The following is a 15,302-nucleotide window of genomic DNA, read 5'->3' as shown; positions in this document are numbered from 1 at the left end:
GCCAGTCACCAGCACGGATGAATGTCCTCTGATTCGGGGCAGCAGACTGAGGCAGCCAGCCCTGGGAGGGATGCCTTGGTGCTGGCACCTCAGCTCCTGCCACCTTCTCCTTCATCCAGCCTTGGCCTCACTCCCAGTCCCCGGGCGGTGTCCGCAGGGTGGGCGCCGTCGGGGTGCTCACGTCAGCCAAGCCTGTTCTTCAGGTATGGCCATCCACCTCCCTCCGACCAGTATTTCTGCTCCAGATCAAGCATAAATTGCTGGTAAATTAAACCCAGCCTGTCACAGTCTGTAATTTCCAGTGAAACCACTGCTGTGCACTGGCTGCAGGGCGGGGGGGGATTTCTGCTCTCCCACCCATCCTCATCGGAGGAGGACTGTCCTCCCCACCCCATACCATCAGCCCCAGGTCTGCAGGGGCTGTACGGGGCACGCTGGCCTGCAGCCCCGGGCACTGGGTCTGGGAGCAGTGGTTCTTAATCCGTGTTCCTAGAACAATGCTTGTACTTGCAAGTCTGAAACCTTCTGGGAGCCTGGGGGCTTTACGTTTGCTTTTGCAGCGGCTTGCACTGCCCTGGTACTCAGGTGTAGCAAGAAAACTGGGGGTCATGCAGCTCCAGGAAGTTTGAGCTGTGCAAGGTTCCTGAGTAAATACAGGGACTGCCTTTTGCTCCGTTCCTAAGCCTGCTTTTGCAACAGCACCACCCACAAAGCAGGAGACCCAGCACGTCTTGGGTGATAACCTCGAGGACTGCTTGTTTTGTGAGCCTTAAGCAGGGCCCTAATCCTGCTTTTGTTCCTTCCTCTCTCTCACAGAGCCTCCCGAGGACTTCCCAACTTCTCCCGCAGTGCCTGTCCATCTCTGCATCTCCTCCCGCTGCTGAGGTCTGCAGCAAGATGCTGTCACTGCGACGAGCCAGAGCGTGGGCTGTAGCTTCAGGTGAGGAGCAAGGAGGGTTTTGTGGCCACATCTTGTCTGCTGAGAGAGTGCGGGGCTCAGACGGTGGCTGGGACATGCCCCCCAGCCAGGTGCTGATGTCCGGCCCCTTCTCCAACTTGTGGTTTTATGCAGCAATGGAGGGTGTCCCAGGCTGGGGGCTGCATAGAGGCGTGCCTACAGGCTTTGCTCTTGTTGTTGGATCACATGAAGTCCACCAAGGGGTTTGGGAAGCTGCTTGAGTCTTCTGGATCCACATCTTCGGATCTGGGGGAACAACTTCTGAGTCACTGAGTCCTCGTAGGGGAGGTTGCTGGGAATGAAATGCCCGCCTTTAAGAAAGATCTGCTGGTCGAGCTTCCTCTGGCAGGGACCATCCCACTGCACCTGCAAGAGACCATCTTCCAAGCTGGGATGGAGACTGCTCCCTCACAGAGAATAAAGTGCAGAATCTCCTCTTTTAGCAAAAGGTTTTTCTAGAGATCAGGGCAATCTTTCCTGCTGAGTTGTGTACATTCCTGTGTGTGAAGGCACTGTTGCCTTTTAAAGCCCAGTGGGCAAAGGATCATTGAGAAGAACACGTTGGGGATACCATGGAGGAACACTGAGATGTGAACTTCAGATTTTGGTTCCTGCTGGATAGAAAAGCAGAAAGACAGAAAGGCAGTGTGGGCCTCACCCCATGAAAGCAACAGCCCAGGCCTGGTGGAAAGAAATAAGGTGTTTGATGCAGGGAAAGAGAAAAGCTGTGGTCATGTTGAAAGAGTTTGACCAAGTCTCCTTTCCAGCAGAAGTAACATAGCTTGAGGACTCCGATGTTCTGCAAGCAAGGTGAGCATTCCTCGGTAGTGAAGAGGGACCTGCCTTAGCTCCTAAGACACAGTAAATTTGGCCTGCCCATGAGAAATGTGCTTGAGGGGTGTGCTTCAGTCGGCAGCTTATGGATGAGGGAGAGGATGTAGAGCTGTAGAGCTGCCGGGCCCTGCGGGTCGGGGACGTCCTGCAGAGAGAGGTATGAAGAGCCATGTGGCTGCTGAACGAGAAGACCTCACACCGCCAAGTCCTCTGAGTTGGGGTTATCATTAACACCCTCCTGCTGCTGTCTCCCCAGATCTGTGATGGCCTTCCCAGCTGGGCAATGGACCTACCTCGCGGTTTGCTGCTGCCATCCATCACTGCGGCGATGAAAAGCAGCCCCGCGCCGGCCGGCGGCAGCCGATGTCTTGGCTGGGCCCATGTGCTCCTCTGGCACTGGGAACTCGTTTCAAAGGCCAAGGAGGAAAGGCGGCCCCAGGAGCCGTGTAAAACGAACCAAACCCCATCAATGTGCGATTTCTCCTGCCAGGCACTGAGCGTTGGCGGTAACGCCTAACAAAGCACCACGAATTTGAAACCAAGCTCCCCTCCCCTTCTCAGTGCCATAAATCACTTTCCTTCTGTGCATTCATCTGCAGGCCATACCACTTCTTGCCAAGGCTTTTGCACTGGAAGAACTAAAATGCAGTGGAGAAGCCTCAAAAAGAGGCAAGAGCCTTATTTTCTTGTGTCCGTCTCATTTTCTCACCTCTGTGGCACCATCTGTTGTCAGAGGTCCGTCATTTAAAAGCCGTGTTGAAGTAAAAGAGCTGTGCCTACAGGAGCTAAGTTAGTGTCCGAGGGCTGGGATTTCTCTTCCAGCAGGATGAAGTCTGGAGATGTGATGATGCTCTGTGATGGTCCCATGCAGTTTTGGGGACACTGGGGAAGATGCTGCATGCTTCCATGTAAGCTATAAATATATGTTTAAATGGGTAAACACCTCGTGTAAATGAAGCGCAAAAGTCAATCATGTGAATTCACACTTAAGCTGTGTTTTTAAGCACAGAAATAATCCCTTTGGACTTGGAACCCCATTCCAGCACCTTGTTAGAGCAGAGCTAGCTCGGGGCTTTCGCTGCAAGATGAAGTCCTTAAGCCGTGCATGCCACTAATAGCTGAAACCCCCAAACTGGCCTTTTCAATTTAGATTTGCCAGCTTTGCTTGTCTTATACCCTATATCTAGATAAGCTGCCAAGTATTGGGCAATGCTCATTGCTTGGGAAAAACCTCACTGGAAGCTTAATTCTGTGGGAATGGACCAAGGCAGTGTGTGGAGTGGGCGTTTTTCTGCCTCTGGTGGGGGTCTTGGCATGGGGACGCCAGCCCCACGCACCACTTCGCTGCGCAGAGGAGATTTTGCAGGGAAAGGCGACAGCAGCTGCTGCTGGAGCTGGTTGTTATAACAAAGTGAGCGTCATGGTTCTGCAGAATAAACGGAAATGACGGAGCTGCTCGCCAGCAGGCTAGGAATTCCCTGAAAAATGGGATCAGCAGCACATGGGGCTCAAGGGGGGTGAGCAGAGGAGCTGTCTGCATTCTTGAGCTGAGCTTTCCTATCAGCGATGTCGACATTTCGGTGCCATCACATCTCCTAGAGCTGAGAGATGGGTAGCAGGGCTTGGCATTGCATCCTGACCCCAAACCCAGCAAATCTGGGGATGGGAATAGCAAAAGCGGGGAAAAAAGATTGGAAAAAAGGATGCTTGCTTCGCCAGCTGCAGGCAGGGACTGTCCGCCTGTCCCTGTACCTGGTGCTCTCCGGCCATCAGGAAGCAGACACCCAAAAGTAGCTCATTTTCCCTTGGCCATGTGGGTTTTTGCACCGCTCTCAAGCCCCATGGCTGGTGGGACTGGTGCTGCGCCCCAACAGCAGAGGGGAGCATGTGGGTCCCTCTCCCACGGGCGCAAGGCACCCTCTCGTGGTGAGCAGCCACCCGTTGGTGGCGCCCGGTGACAGCAGGGCCCCTTCACCCAGCTCCTCGGCATCTCTGCCCTCCTTTGCCAAGGATCCCATGGGTTTTGGGGAATCCACATCCTGTAGGGAGTGCTGCGCCCCACCCTGGCACTGCTCTGCTCTAGCCACCCACCCGAGCAGGACCTTGGGGTGCCAGTGGGACCCTGTGCTCGGTGGGGACCCCCTCCCCGGGACCCACCAGTACTCCCGCAGCAGAGAAACCATTCAGGGAGGTGAGATTTGGGTTCTCCGGGCTCAGGCCACCCCATTTCCCAGGGGGTCCTCCACACCTATCCGTCTCTCTCTCCCACTTCCCCACTTCATATGGGGAAAGAAGATAATTTTGACAGAGTGCTTGAAGCTGGCTTCCCCCCGCCCTTCTCCCTCTGACACTTTTTCTCTCTCATGATAATAAATCAGTGCTTTGCATAAACAAAGCCCCAGAGAGGTATTACTTAAAACAGCGCCCAGGAACCACACAAATGCAGTTTTTTCCATGAGAGAGAAGCAGGAGGAGTTTTGGGGCTTTTTTTTGGTGGTGTTTGTTTTTTCCTCTGTGACTCCTTGCCAGAGGGAGGGATTTCTCACCACAGTCCTCATCCCCAAAAAGCCCAGATCCGGTGGGCGCCCAGCGGCTTGCCGCGCGCTCGTGTTGGCTTCCTGCAGCTTTAAAGTTCCCTCTACACCCAAAGGAAAAGAGGGAGGAGAAAGGGTTTCATCATCACTCCCGAGAGCAGACTTATAAAAACTTTGCGCTCACGCTGCCTGGCTCACTCACGGGCTCGCTGGGTTTTCGGAGCGGGACGGGACAGAGCGGGACGGCGCTGGCGAGCGCTCACCGTCTCGGGAGCCTGCACACAGAGCCCAGCTCCTCGGGGAGCCCAGGGAGGCCAGCACACCATGGGAGTCCACCCCGAAGCCAGCAAGTCCCCAGCTGACGTCCCCAAAAGCTCCAGCACCTGCTCCCGCGGTATCTTCTGCAACATCAAGGTAAGGAGCGGTGCTCCAGCGGCGATGCGGGAGGAGGAGGCTGGCCCCGAGAGCAGCCCTGGTGCAAGCTGCTGGTAAAGCGAAGGCTGCTTGCAAAGGTGCAGATAATGAATCTCACGTCTTTGGTCCCGAATAACGCCGCGGAGGACCAGGGGCTCAGTGTGCCGTGGGCTGCGGGGCTTGCCTGTCGCATCCAGGACACGGTGTGCCGCCGCTTAGGGAATGATTAACCACATCCTGGTGCTAAAGGAAAACACTGCCCTATAATAACGTCGATTCGCTTGAAAAGCCTTGGTGGGGAGAAGGGTGGTTTTGTGAACGGCAGGGCCGGCTGGCACATCCCCAGCAGGGAGGGGGACTTTCCTGCTTTGCCTTGCAGTGTTTGAGACAGCCAGGCGCAATTTTGGGGCTCACAGCAGGAGAAAGCTGTGGCAGAGGGGGACCCCTTGCCTGGGTGTGCTTCCCACTGGCGTTATCGAACACGGGTGTAGGTTTGCAGCGTGCCAGCAGTGCTGTGAGGACGGCTTTGTCTGCGCTTCTCAGCTAAGCACAGCTTTGGGAAGCCGGGGTGCAAGCGTCACGGCCCGGGATGGGTTTGGTTTTTATTTGTTGCCAAGTGACAATGCTTTGGGTTCGCGGGCGATCGCCCCAGGAGTGCGTTGGCAGCCAGTCCATCCAGTCCCACATCCCCAAAGGTCCCTGCTGCTGTCTCAGCGGGTGGCTTGATGGCCCTTTCTGGCTGTGAGCTGCAGGAGGAAGAGCTCGAGATCACCCCAGGTTATAAACAGGATAATGGAGAGCTGCATGTATGGGGGGGGCAGAGGGGACTGGTGAAAAAGGTGGCCCCAGCCTCCTTCAGGCTGTGCTGGTAGTGACCATGGCTCAGGTGGGTGAAGCTGTAAAAGCATTGCTAATCAGTGCTTTTCTTAAGGCTGTAAAACTACAGGGATTAAAAAAAACAAACAAACAAAAGAAAACCAACCCACCGCCACCAAATGTAAATTCGTTTCTCCAAGGATGCTTGGTCAGGGGCTGCGTTCAGGACCCCTCAGTGGCAGGTGGCACTGGGGTGTCACAGGCAGGGTGACCCCACAAGCAGGAGGTGCCATCCGAGCCTCCCTCCAGTCCAAACACAGCTGCACCACGGGCAGGCTGGAGAGTGAAAGAAGCTCTTTGAAGAAAAAAATATCTTTTTTTTTTTTTTCCTAAATGGAGAGGAATAAACCTCATTTTAATGCAGCCCTATGCCAGCACCATGCAGGATATTAAGGAATGGTTTGGGCTCTATCAAAGTACCCTCGCTGACATCGGACGGGTGATGTGTACTGTCTGGGATGGAGCTGGGACAGCCACCCATGTGACAGGTTCTTGCTTTTAGGAGCAAATGTATATAAAGGGACAGGCAATGCCACCTCCCACCCTTTTCTGACCTGTTCACTCTTCCCATGTTGCAAGGTTTGCTTTAAAATATATATATATATACACATTAAAAAAACAAACCCTGCTTCGAGGTAACAAGGCAGGCAGCAGCCTGACTGCAGCTGTCAGCACTCTCAGCCCTCCGAAAAGTGGCAGAAAATAAAAGTGTCGTGAATTAATTTCTAGGTTTGGGAAGCTGTTTTGCTATGGGTGGGTCCTCAGAGGGCAAGGCGTACAGCAAAGGGCTCGTTTGCATGAGAAGCCCTTGGTGCCGCGGATAACACGTCGTAAAAGTTGGCGTCCTGGCTGCGCGTGAGCTGCTGGCACCCTCCCATCAGAGCCAGCCACTGGATGGCATCAACCAGCCCCGGCACCCTCCTGTAGGTGAGGGCAGCTTCTGGCCAGGGTGGTGTTTCCAACACACCCCAAGCCTCCGGTCGTAGTGGGCTCCGAGTCCTAGTCCTGCAGCTCGCGCTTGTTCTAGGGGCTTACGTGCCCACATTGTTTTCAAAGTGCCTTCTGCGGGGCTGAGGCTGGAAATAAAAAAATGATTTTTTATGTACTTACTTATTTTCTGCAAAACATCTTGCTGTTCCATGTTCCCATTGCTCTGGGCTCTTTGTCATTGCTGGCCCGGTTACTGCAGGCTTTTGGAGGTCAGGAGCAGGATGGTCCCAGGGCCAGGGTTCCATCTGCTCCATATCCCCTGGCTGGATTAATGCTGCTCAGCTCCTCATTGCTTTGAGCACCCAGTGGGGGGGCTTGAAGCCCTCCAGAGGCTGCCCACTTGTCACCTTGAGGAGAGTAAGCAGAAGTCCCAAAGAGGGGCTTGGAGGCTGCTGCTGAGCCCCTGTCCCCCCAGGATGCCCGGACATCTCAGTGACCCCCCGGTGGTGGCAGAGGGCGGTGATGAGCAAGGGCAGCCGCTTACTTTGAAGCCCCACAGAGCTTCCAGGGTCATGCTGAAGGTGCTGGGGCCCGAGGGGTTGCAGTGGCAAATACAGGATGAGGCCAAACTTTGGTGGCAGCTGGTGGCAACGTAACACCCTGGGGCTCATGGCCTAGAGGACCGAAACAGGCTGGAAAGGTGGAGGAGACATGGGCAGTTAGTCCTTCTGGTACCTGAGCATGGCCATGGATGACCCCAGGTCAGAGTCCCAGCTGCTGTCCCATTGTCACATCCATGCCCACCTTGCCCTTCTGGACAGCCACTGGCAGGTCTATTGCTGAGGGTTTCCCTATTTGCAGCGCCTCGTTTCCTTGTCAAACATTCTGGCTTCTTTCCCCTTATTGTCTCTTTCGTGGTTTTGCACTATTTTAATTGACAGCTAATTGCTTGTCCTGGATCCCCAGGGATGTGACAAGGAGAGCTTTATAAACGCCTTGCCACTTAGCTGGGCTGCAGTGGTTTCGGTAGGAGAGCGCAGGCAGGAGGTATTGACCCCATGGACTGCCCGATGTGGGAAGGGAGCCAGGAAGATAACAGGGGGTTATTGCTCCTCGTGTCAGCTGGAAGAAGTCTGCGAGGGGGATTTAAAAGCCCTGGGGGCAGATTTAAATTGGGTGCCGTAAAGGAGCCCAAGACAGTGAGCTGCCTCAACAGCGTGTGCACCGAGGGGCTGGGTGCACGTGGCGATGAAGAAGGAGCAGCAGGGTCAGAGGGGCAGGTTGTTTGGGAAAAAGGCTGTGGGGCTTTGCTTTAAGGCACTCCACAAAAACACAGCTCATTGAACATGCCTCTGGTCGAGCAGTCTCAGCATCAGTGTGACGGATAAGGGGAGGGAGGTGGGCAGTGTCGGGGGCTGGAGGAGAGGGGATGGCAAGACCAAGAGGAGACTGTGGAGTCCCAGAGGTGCTGAGGTTTCCAAGGAGCCCAGGGTGAAGGTGATGTGGCCAGATGGGTGCAATGGCCCGCAGCGAGGTGCTCTGCCCTCTCTGGAGAGGCAGGGTGTCTTCTGCAGAACTGGAAGCCTTGCCCTGGAGCCCGAGGTCCCAGCAGCTCAGGGCAAGTTTTGCCCTTTTCTTTAAGGGAACTGAAGGAATTTGCTGAAAGGATTGTATTTCAGAAGCCCGCAGAAATAATGGTCGTGCTCTCATCCTGTTGGAAGAGATTAGGAATTGCTGCATGTAGCTGTTGAAACATGAGGAAGAATAGAAGATGCACCAAGCCATTGGCATTTGGCCCACAGTATGGCTTTAGGTTCGGAGAGGGAAGTATTGAGAGGAGATGGCCATTGTGGGTTTGGGCCATCAGATGAGCCAGGAAGATCAGAGGGTATTTCAGTACTGGGTTCTTACTGTGCAAGGAGGGACTTGGACAAACCTTTGTGGCAAAGAAACAAGCAGAACGAAGGACAAGAGTGGTGGCACAGGGAGAAGTACCTGGTGTGACTGGGGTCTTCAACATTTGTGGTTGATGGTGCTGGCGTCAGAAAGAAAAGGCTGGGCTTTGATGGATCCAAGACTATATTTATATCTGTTTTTGTTGGGATCAGATCGTAAAACGGAAGGACTGCCTGGAAGAACATCAGCAGCAGGATGAGGAAAAAGATGAGGAAGAGCCAGAGGGTAAATCAGGTTGGAAAGGTTAATGGGATCAAGGTCTAGGGACATGAAACAAGTTAATTTTATGAGGGGCGAGGTGGTTCTGTGCCCAAACACAATCAAGGAGTGGTCAGCAAAGATAAGATTATCACAAGAAAAATAGGAGAGGAGTGTCGCTGATAGGGAGCGCGAGGCATGGCCGGGGCTGAGGGTGTGTGAGAGGAGTGTTTGCATACGTTTGTGGGCCAGGGAAGACGGAGCGAATCTGAAGCTATCTTCAGGGAGATCACGATTGGACTTGACGCAGCACAAAGAGAAGAAGTGAAAGCAAAGGCCCAACCACACGGCCGACCTGCTACCGTGGCGTGGCTGCGGGAAGAGAGAGCTGCTTACAGACCTGCCCCGTGTTATGCAAGCAGAAGGGTTTTCTCAGCGGGAGCTCAGGAAGGAGCAGAGACAGCTCGCACACCTCACATCTGAAGGTCTGCTCTCAGCAACACCCCTGGCCAAAAAGCCCCTTCCTTCCTGCAGCGGGCACCTGCGCCGGGAGGCAGGGCTGTGCTCCTCGCCTGCAGTGTTCCCCATACAGCAGCAGAGCAAAGCCGGGCTTGTGGGGACCCTGCAAGGGCATCGGGACCTGCAGATCCCACGCGTGTGTTTGCTGAAACGAGAGCAAACATTGGCTTTGCACTTGACAGTTTGTGGTTGTAAAGCTCGAGTTACTTGGCAGTAGGCAGTCATTATTGCAACTAATAAAGTGGGCAGCAGCCTGCTTTAGACAATCCCAGTTTTATTTGTTTATTTTTTGCAAGAGAAATAAAATTTTAGGAGCCAGCTTCTGCCATTGGACCATGCTCCTGGCTGTGAGGTGTTGTGCTAAGATGTGTTCTGCGGCAGGGTAGTTGTTTCCCTTGGTAGAAATGTTGCTTTTGTAATTTATTTGTTTCTTTATTTATTATTTTTCCATCTGTCATTGGTGCTTTCTGATAGAGATGTAGGCAGCTGCATATAGGAAAGAGACGTCGAGGAGGGATGTATTTCCCCACGCGTGTCCATGTGTTTTCATTTCCAGCTGATGTGTTTCTTTCTGAATGTCTGATTGCAGCCACACGGCTGCAGGAGAACCATTTAGTGCTGTGAGTGTTGATCATAGACAAGCTCTAAAGGAAACAGCTGAGTATTGATCATTTTGGGGATGTTCTTATTACTTCCTAAAGCCTCACATGCATGCACACACCCCTCCCTTATTTTTTTCCTCCTGTAAGTTCGGGAGAGTAAAGTGGAGGAAGCCTGAAGGCACTTCCCAAGAGGTGGGCAGGTTGGGTTCTCCTGCTTTGGGTCATGACTTCTGGAGCTCCTCCAACACTTCAGCTGGGAGAAGGGGTTGAGTTTCAATACAATGAGGGCAAATTCATGGCCCAATATTCCCCAAAGTCAGCCTGTTGGTCTTCAGTAGTGTAGGACGCTTTCCAATGAAGTCAAAAGGTTTTGGTTTGGCCCTCAGGAGCCCCAAATACAAGCCCAATAGTACTGTGTGGGCAGAAAGAGCTAACAGAGTGTCCTTACTCCTTGTCCTTTCTAAATATTTACTCTAGCCAGATTCATTGTGCATCTCCCTGCAACAACTGCTCTTGGCCACGTCATACCTCGGTGTCATCAATCAGCTGAGAGCAGTTTGATGGCCTCTGCGAGGATCTCCGCTGCTTTTTACAGCTCCCCAGGCAGCTGTTGTGGCTGTCTAATAAATTAAGCTCTGGCTCTTTCTATCTATGTCGTTAGTGGCTGTTCTGTACTTACATTAGCAATGGTGTGAGTGCATGAGAGCAGAGTCAGGAAGAGGAGGTGGCACAGGCTGGAACCCCTGGGGCTGCTTCTGGGGGCCCCAGGGCTCTGTGAGGAGGGCATGAGTGTGGGTCTTCAGTCGTAGGTATTTTAAAAGCAGTAAAAAGCAGCTCAGTTGGCTTTGTTTTGAAATTCATTGCTCCCACTATGGTCTTGTTTCTCCCCAAATTATTCCATCTTCTGGGAGGAAAAGCTCTTCCTTTCACTCCCACTTTACCCTTTGCTTCTCCAGCATTTCTCCAGCTTGTTCCCATGTTTGCTTGTCCTGCTCCTCTCTGGGTTGTGGTTATGTCCCTGTCTTGTAGACATGGGCATGGCTGAAGAGGAGAGCGTGGGACCCATTCGTGGGTCCCATTGGACGTGGCCGGCTCTTTTTCCTCCCCCCAGCCGGGTTTTCCCCAAGCATTTTGTGGGTGCAGACTCCACCAGGGCATGTGTTCCCAATGCTCATTGCAGGGTGACCTGTGCCATAGGACTTCCACCTTCCCTATCTCCAGGCAGGTGAAGACACTGAAGAACGAGATGAGGGATGACTTTGGGCATGGGTGCCACTACTGAAGCATGAAGCTGTGGAAGCAGAGCTAGGAATTAACCCCTGAATCAATCCTCCAGGCAGTGGAGAGGAAGGGGCAATGCCCGTGCCGCATGTAGCAGCATCTTAGAGTCACGGAATCATTTAGGTTGGAAAAGACCCTCAAGGTTATGGAGTCCAACTATAAAGTCAAAAGACCTTTAAATTCATCAAGTCCACTGTCTTCCTGAACCCTGGTCCCTGCAGAGCAGTGCTGGGCTCCCTCCTGGAGGCGCTGTAGAAGCACTTCACTCCTCTGAAATATCCAGAGGCCAGAATTTCCTTACCTTGCCTTTACTCTGACCTGCATCCAGCACATGCATGCTGGGCTTACCAAGCACATTATGTTCTCTCTCTCGCTTAGCCTCTTGCCAAGCATTTTACTGGCTGCCTTGGTGATGTTCCCCCAAAAAACTCTTGCAAAACAGCCATCTTTCGTAACAGGCTTTTTTAAAGTCCAGTCTCAACGTACCTAAGTTAGCTGTTCATTAGGGCCAGTGACAGTGTTGACAGTGCGTTATCTTACATAAACAATAATGGAAAGAGAGTGCCACGAGATAAGAGAACATGGCTTAGCAGACCCGGTACATGGTGCAGGGCAGTGCAAGTGCAGGCTGCCTACCAGCAGTGCCCCAAAACTGGCTGCTCCTGGGGCACACATCCAGCCCCAGCAGCCCCAACCTCTTGCTGTCCCCAGAAGCTCACCTGAAGGACAGGCTCACCTCACCCCCTGTCCCTGACCAACTCATTCTTGTCTGCTTTTTGGATATCGGAGCGGGTTCAGCATGAGACTGATCGAGCCCGTCTCTCCTCTCAGAGCCCTGATTTGGGATCGACCACAGAGCTGGCACGTCCCCGTTTTGAACCATGGTCCAGACTGTGGTGGGATCATCCCCTCTGCTCCTTGTGATGGCGTGGGCTTGTCTGCCTTATGGAAAAGCCTTGCCCTGGGTGGTGCTGGTCCCGGTGCAGGGAGCAGGGTGTCCGCAAGGCAGACCTCCACCCTGAGGCATTTTCTTCCCTTTTAAATAAAGTGTGTCTTGGAAAGGAGTCAAGTGCCTTGTATAAACAGCCTGGAGTCAGGACCGCTCGGCGCTCTGAAGGAAACGTCAGGATGATGAAGAGGGGGCTCTGTGCACGTGTCCTGGTGTGGGTGGATGCACGCCGCACGCCCCGGCTGCCTGCAACGGGACCTGCCCACGGCTCCAGAGCCCCACCAGGCTCTGATGGGAGCATCTGCTCCGGGGTCACTGCTGTCTTCATAGGAGTGTCCCCAGCTCCTTCACCTCCCACCACGCCTTCACCTCCCTTCAAAGGACTTTGCTTGGCTCTTCCTTAAACATCCTTCCCCGTGAAGTGTTATGAAAGACGGATGACAGCGGCTCCCTCCCCTGCTGGGGTGCTCAGTGGGCGCATGGGGCCGGGGTGGCAAGTCTCAGTGCGCTCAGCAGCTGGCAGGGACCAGGTTGCTGCTGGGGGAAGCAGCTGTGACCATGCTGCTTTCCACGGATGGTTGTGGGTGGTCACGGTGGTCAGGGTGAGCAGCAACGTGTGGGGAGATAGATGGGGATGGACACAGAGCAGTTCTCCACACCTCCACCAGCACCAGAGGTTTGCTGTTCCCTGCCAGAGCATCTTGGCTAGTACCAAGGCCAGGAGGTGCATGGGCTCCTTTTGGAGAGCACTGCCCCCAGCCGAGAAAGCTCCCCTATCACAGCTATTTGTGCTCAGAGTCCTCAAGGTTTGGGCAGTCTACATTTTGGTTGGCACTGAGCCTGATGAGTGCAGGCAAGGTCTCAGTCTCTCACCACCAGACAGCCAAAGTGCCTCTGGAAGAGGCGAGCTCCAGTCCTGGAGCTGCGGCTGTTTTTCTTTGCTCTGGCTGTTTTGGGTGGCAGTCCAACCCCAGCTTCTTCCCAAACAACAACAAAAAATCTCATCTGCCCTTCCCTTCCTGTCCTCTTGGCTCTCCCCATCCCTCTGCCTCTTCCTGCCTGCCCTCTCTGACTGCAGCCTGCCCCATCTCCTGCCCCGCATCCCCTCATGAAGCTCCGTCAGCGTGGCTTCCCCGTGGTCCTCCACCTTTGTCTTCTCCCCATCTCCTGCCAAGCCCAGCAGTTCTTGGAGTCCATCTGCCAGCCCTAGCGCATCTCTCTCCCCGACACTTCTCATCCTCCTATCTGCCCTGGGATCAGGCTGACATTTGCTGCGCTAAATTCAGCCGTGGCGATCCACCCTCTTCCCGCCCCGCCGGTAAACAGCTCTGCTTCTGCAGCTAACGCCTTGCGCTGGGAGAGCGCTCCCTCCAGCTGCTCTGCGTCTTAGGCGGTCCCGGTCCTCCTCTGTTTCCCTAATGCTTCCTTGTCCGAATGACTTCAGTAAGGTCTGGCCAGAGCTGCAGGAACAAAAATTAATGTTCTCTGGCAACACGATCCCCTCTCGGCTTCTCTTCCTTGGAGGAGTCACCTCTCTGCTCCAGGCCAGCCTAGCTGTGTTCATCAACTATGCGTGAGCCCAGGATTTGGGAAAGGGAAGGTGACAGATTCAGCTGTCACCGGCAGGACCATGTGCTCAGAGGTGTTTTTGGGTGCAGGGTTGTATAGCTGGCGGGTTTAGTGTTTGCTTAGATTCAAGAGCTTGCTTGCTCTCAGCTGTTTCACTTTTTCACTGTTTCACTTCCATTTTGTCACCTGCCTGGCAGCGTTTCCCACGTCGTGCCCCACGTTGTCACTCTGCGACTTTTTGTCATGGCAGAGTCCCAGACGTTGTCCAGACCTTGTCCTCCCCTGCTCAGCTGCCGCAGTGCCAGCCGTGCATGTGGTGCATCTTTGTGTCTACTGACAGCATGCTAAGATGTGGATGGAGAGCTTGGCCTCATTCCTATGACCCCTCGTCCTTCTTTTTGCGTTCATCATATCTACTTCTGTGTGGTCTCCAGGTTATTTACAATGTTTTCTCCTTCCCCTTCATCTCTGCCCTCAGGTTCTCTCCTGATTCTTATGCTTTTGGATGCCCACCTCTGTCTTCTGCCTGGTGCTATCCCACCTTGCAGGAGAAGCTTCCCAAGAAGCCACATCCTTGCCGTAAGGACAAGGAAAAGTGGACGATTTCATTTTTTATTTTTTTTTTCTGCGCTGGACTTCATGCGATGAGTCCGGGCTCCTGGCTGCTACCGCCATTTCAAATAAATAGTAATAAGGAGTAATGCCGTTCCCCTAGCCAAGGACATAAGGAATTTGTCAGCACTGTAGTACCTTTGATCCCCCCATCCATCATCTTGGGCTTCCCGACATTATCTTTGTGGGACACACTTCCGGTGTTCAGCAAATATTTGATTTCCTGTGAATTTAACTAAAAAGAACTTTTTCCTTTTTTAAAAAAATGATTTTAAAATACTTTTGGCACCATGCAGACACATTCCATTCCAAGAAAAATAAAGGAAAACTGTTCCAACTAAATATAGATCAAAAGACACTTGTGAGCTGCCTCTTGCATCCCCGGCTGAGAACGCTTTCCTCTCTGCGGCCACCCTGGCTCATTGCACCATGCTCCTGCCCCATAAACCCATGTATTTCCTCTTCTGCTCTTGGGATGCTCCGTGTCCATCTGGTTTAGTTTCTGGCCTGACCGAGAGACCACCTCGAGGGAAAGGTGCTGTTTTTAGAACACTGCAGAGGGCTTCCAGCAGTGAGAAGACGTGGTGCATATTTCACCTTCTCCCTGGGGGGTTTTCAAAGTCTTTCACCAACATTCTCCTGCCAACACCCTTGGAGCAAGCTCTGCCGATTTGCTCTGCGGCTGAGTGGATCCAGGGGCGGATGGGAGAGGCTGGGGCTCAGGTAGGTGAAAGCAGCGCGGCTCCATTTCGGCTGCGGTGCGGCAGCTGCGGGGCCGGCTCCACCAGGGGCACCCAGCAGCCCTACGCAGGCAGGTCTTCCTCCTGGGCTCACCGTCACACAGCTCAAGCATCACGTCCTTCCTCTGCCAAGGGCTGCTGTGGTGCCAGTAATCATGAATATTGGCAGCAATGGAGCAGAGGAAAGAAAAAGAGGGCTCCTCGCCCTCTCTTCTGAACACCAGGTTACTCGTTTGGCAAAGCTAATGAAGTAGGGATCTGGATTCATTGTGTGCTGGAGGTGCAGCTGTGCCAGCTAGCTTGGGTCTGTGTGCGTGCGACTCTGAAATC

General features: G+C 53.6%; 1 protein-coding gene across 1 annotated transcript in view; it reads left to right on the top strand.

Annotated features, from left to right (window-relative positions):
- The first annotated feature begins 4,363 nt into the window (after positions 1-4,363).
- SLCO2A1 (solute carrier organic anion transporter family member 2A1) overlaps positions 4,364-15,302 on the top strand; it is a 29,634-nt gene continuing 18,695 nt past the window's right edge. Inside the window, exon 1 of the mRNA XM_080604092.1 lies at positions 4,364-4,740. Coding sequence (XP_080460218.1) covers positions 4,651-4,740 — 90 coding nt within the window. The 5' untranslated portion in view covers positions 4,364-4,650. The remainder of the gene's footprint in view (positions 4,741-15,302) is intronic.

This window comes from Anser brachyrhynchus, assembly GCF_964034855.1.
Source record: "Anser brachyrhynchus genome assembly, chromosome: 9".
Lineage (NCBI taxonomy): Eukaryota > Metazoa > Chordata > Aves > Anseriformes > Anatidae > Anser > Anser brachyrhynchus.
The sequence above is the reverse complement of the archived record's forward strand: the minus strand, read 5'-3'. Positions and strand labels throughout refer to the sequence as shown.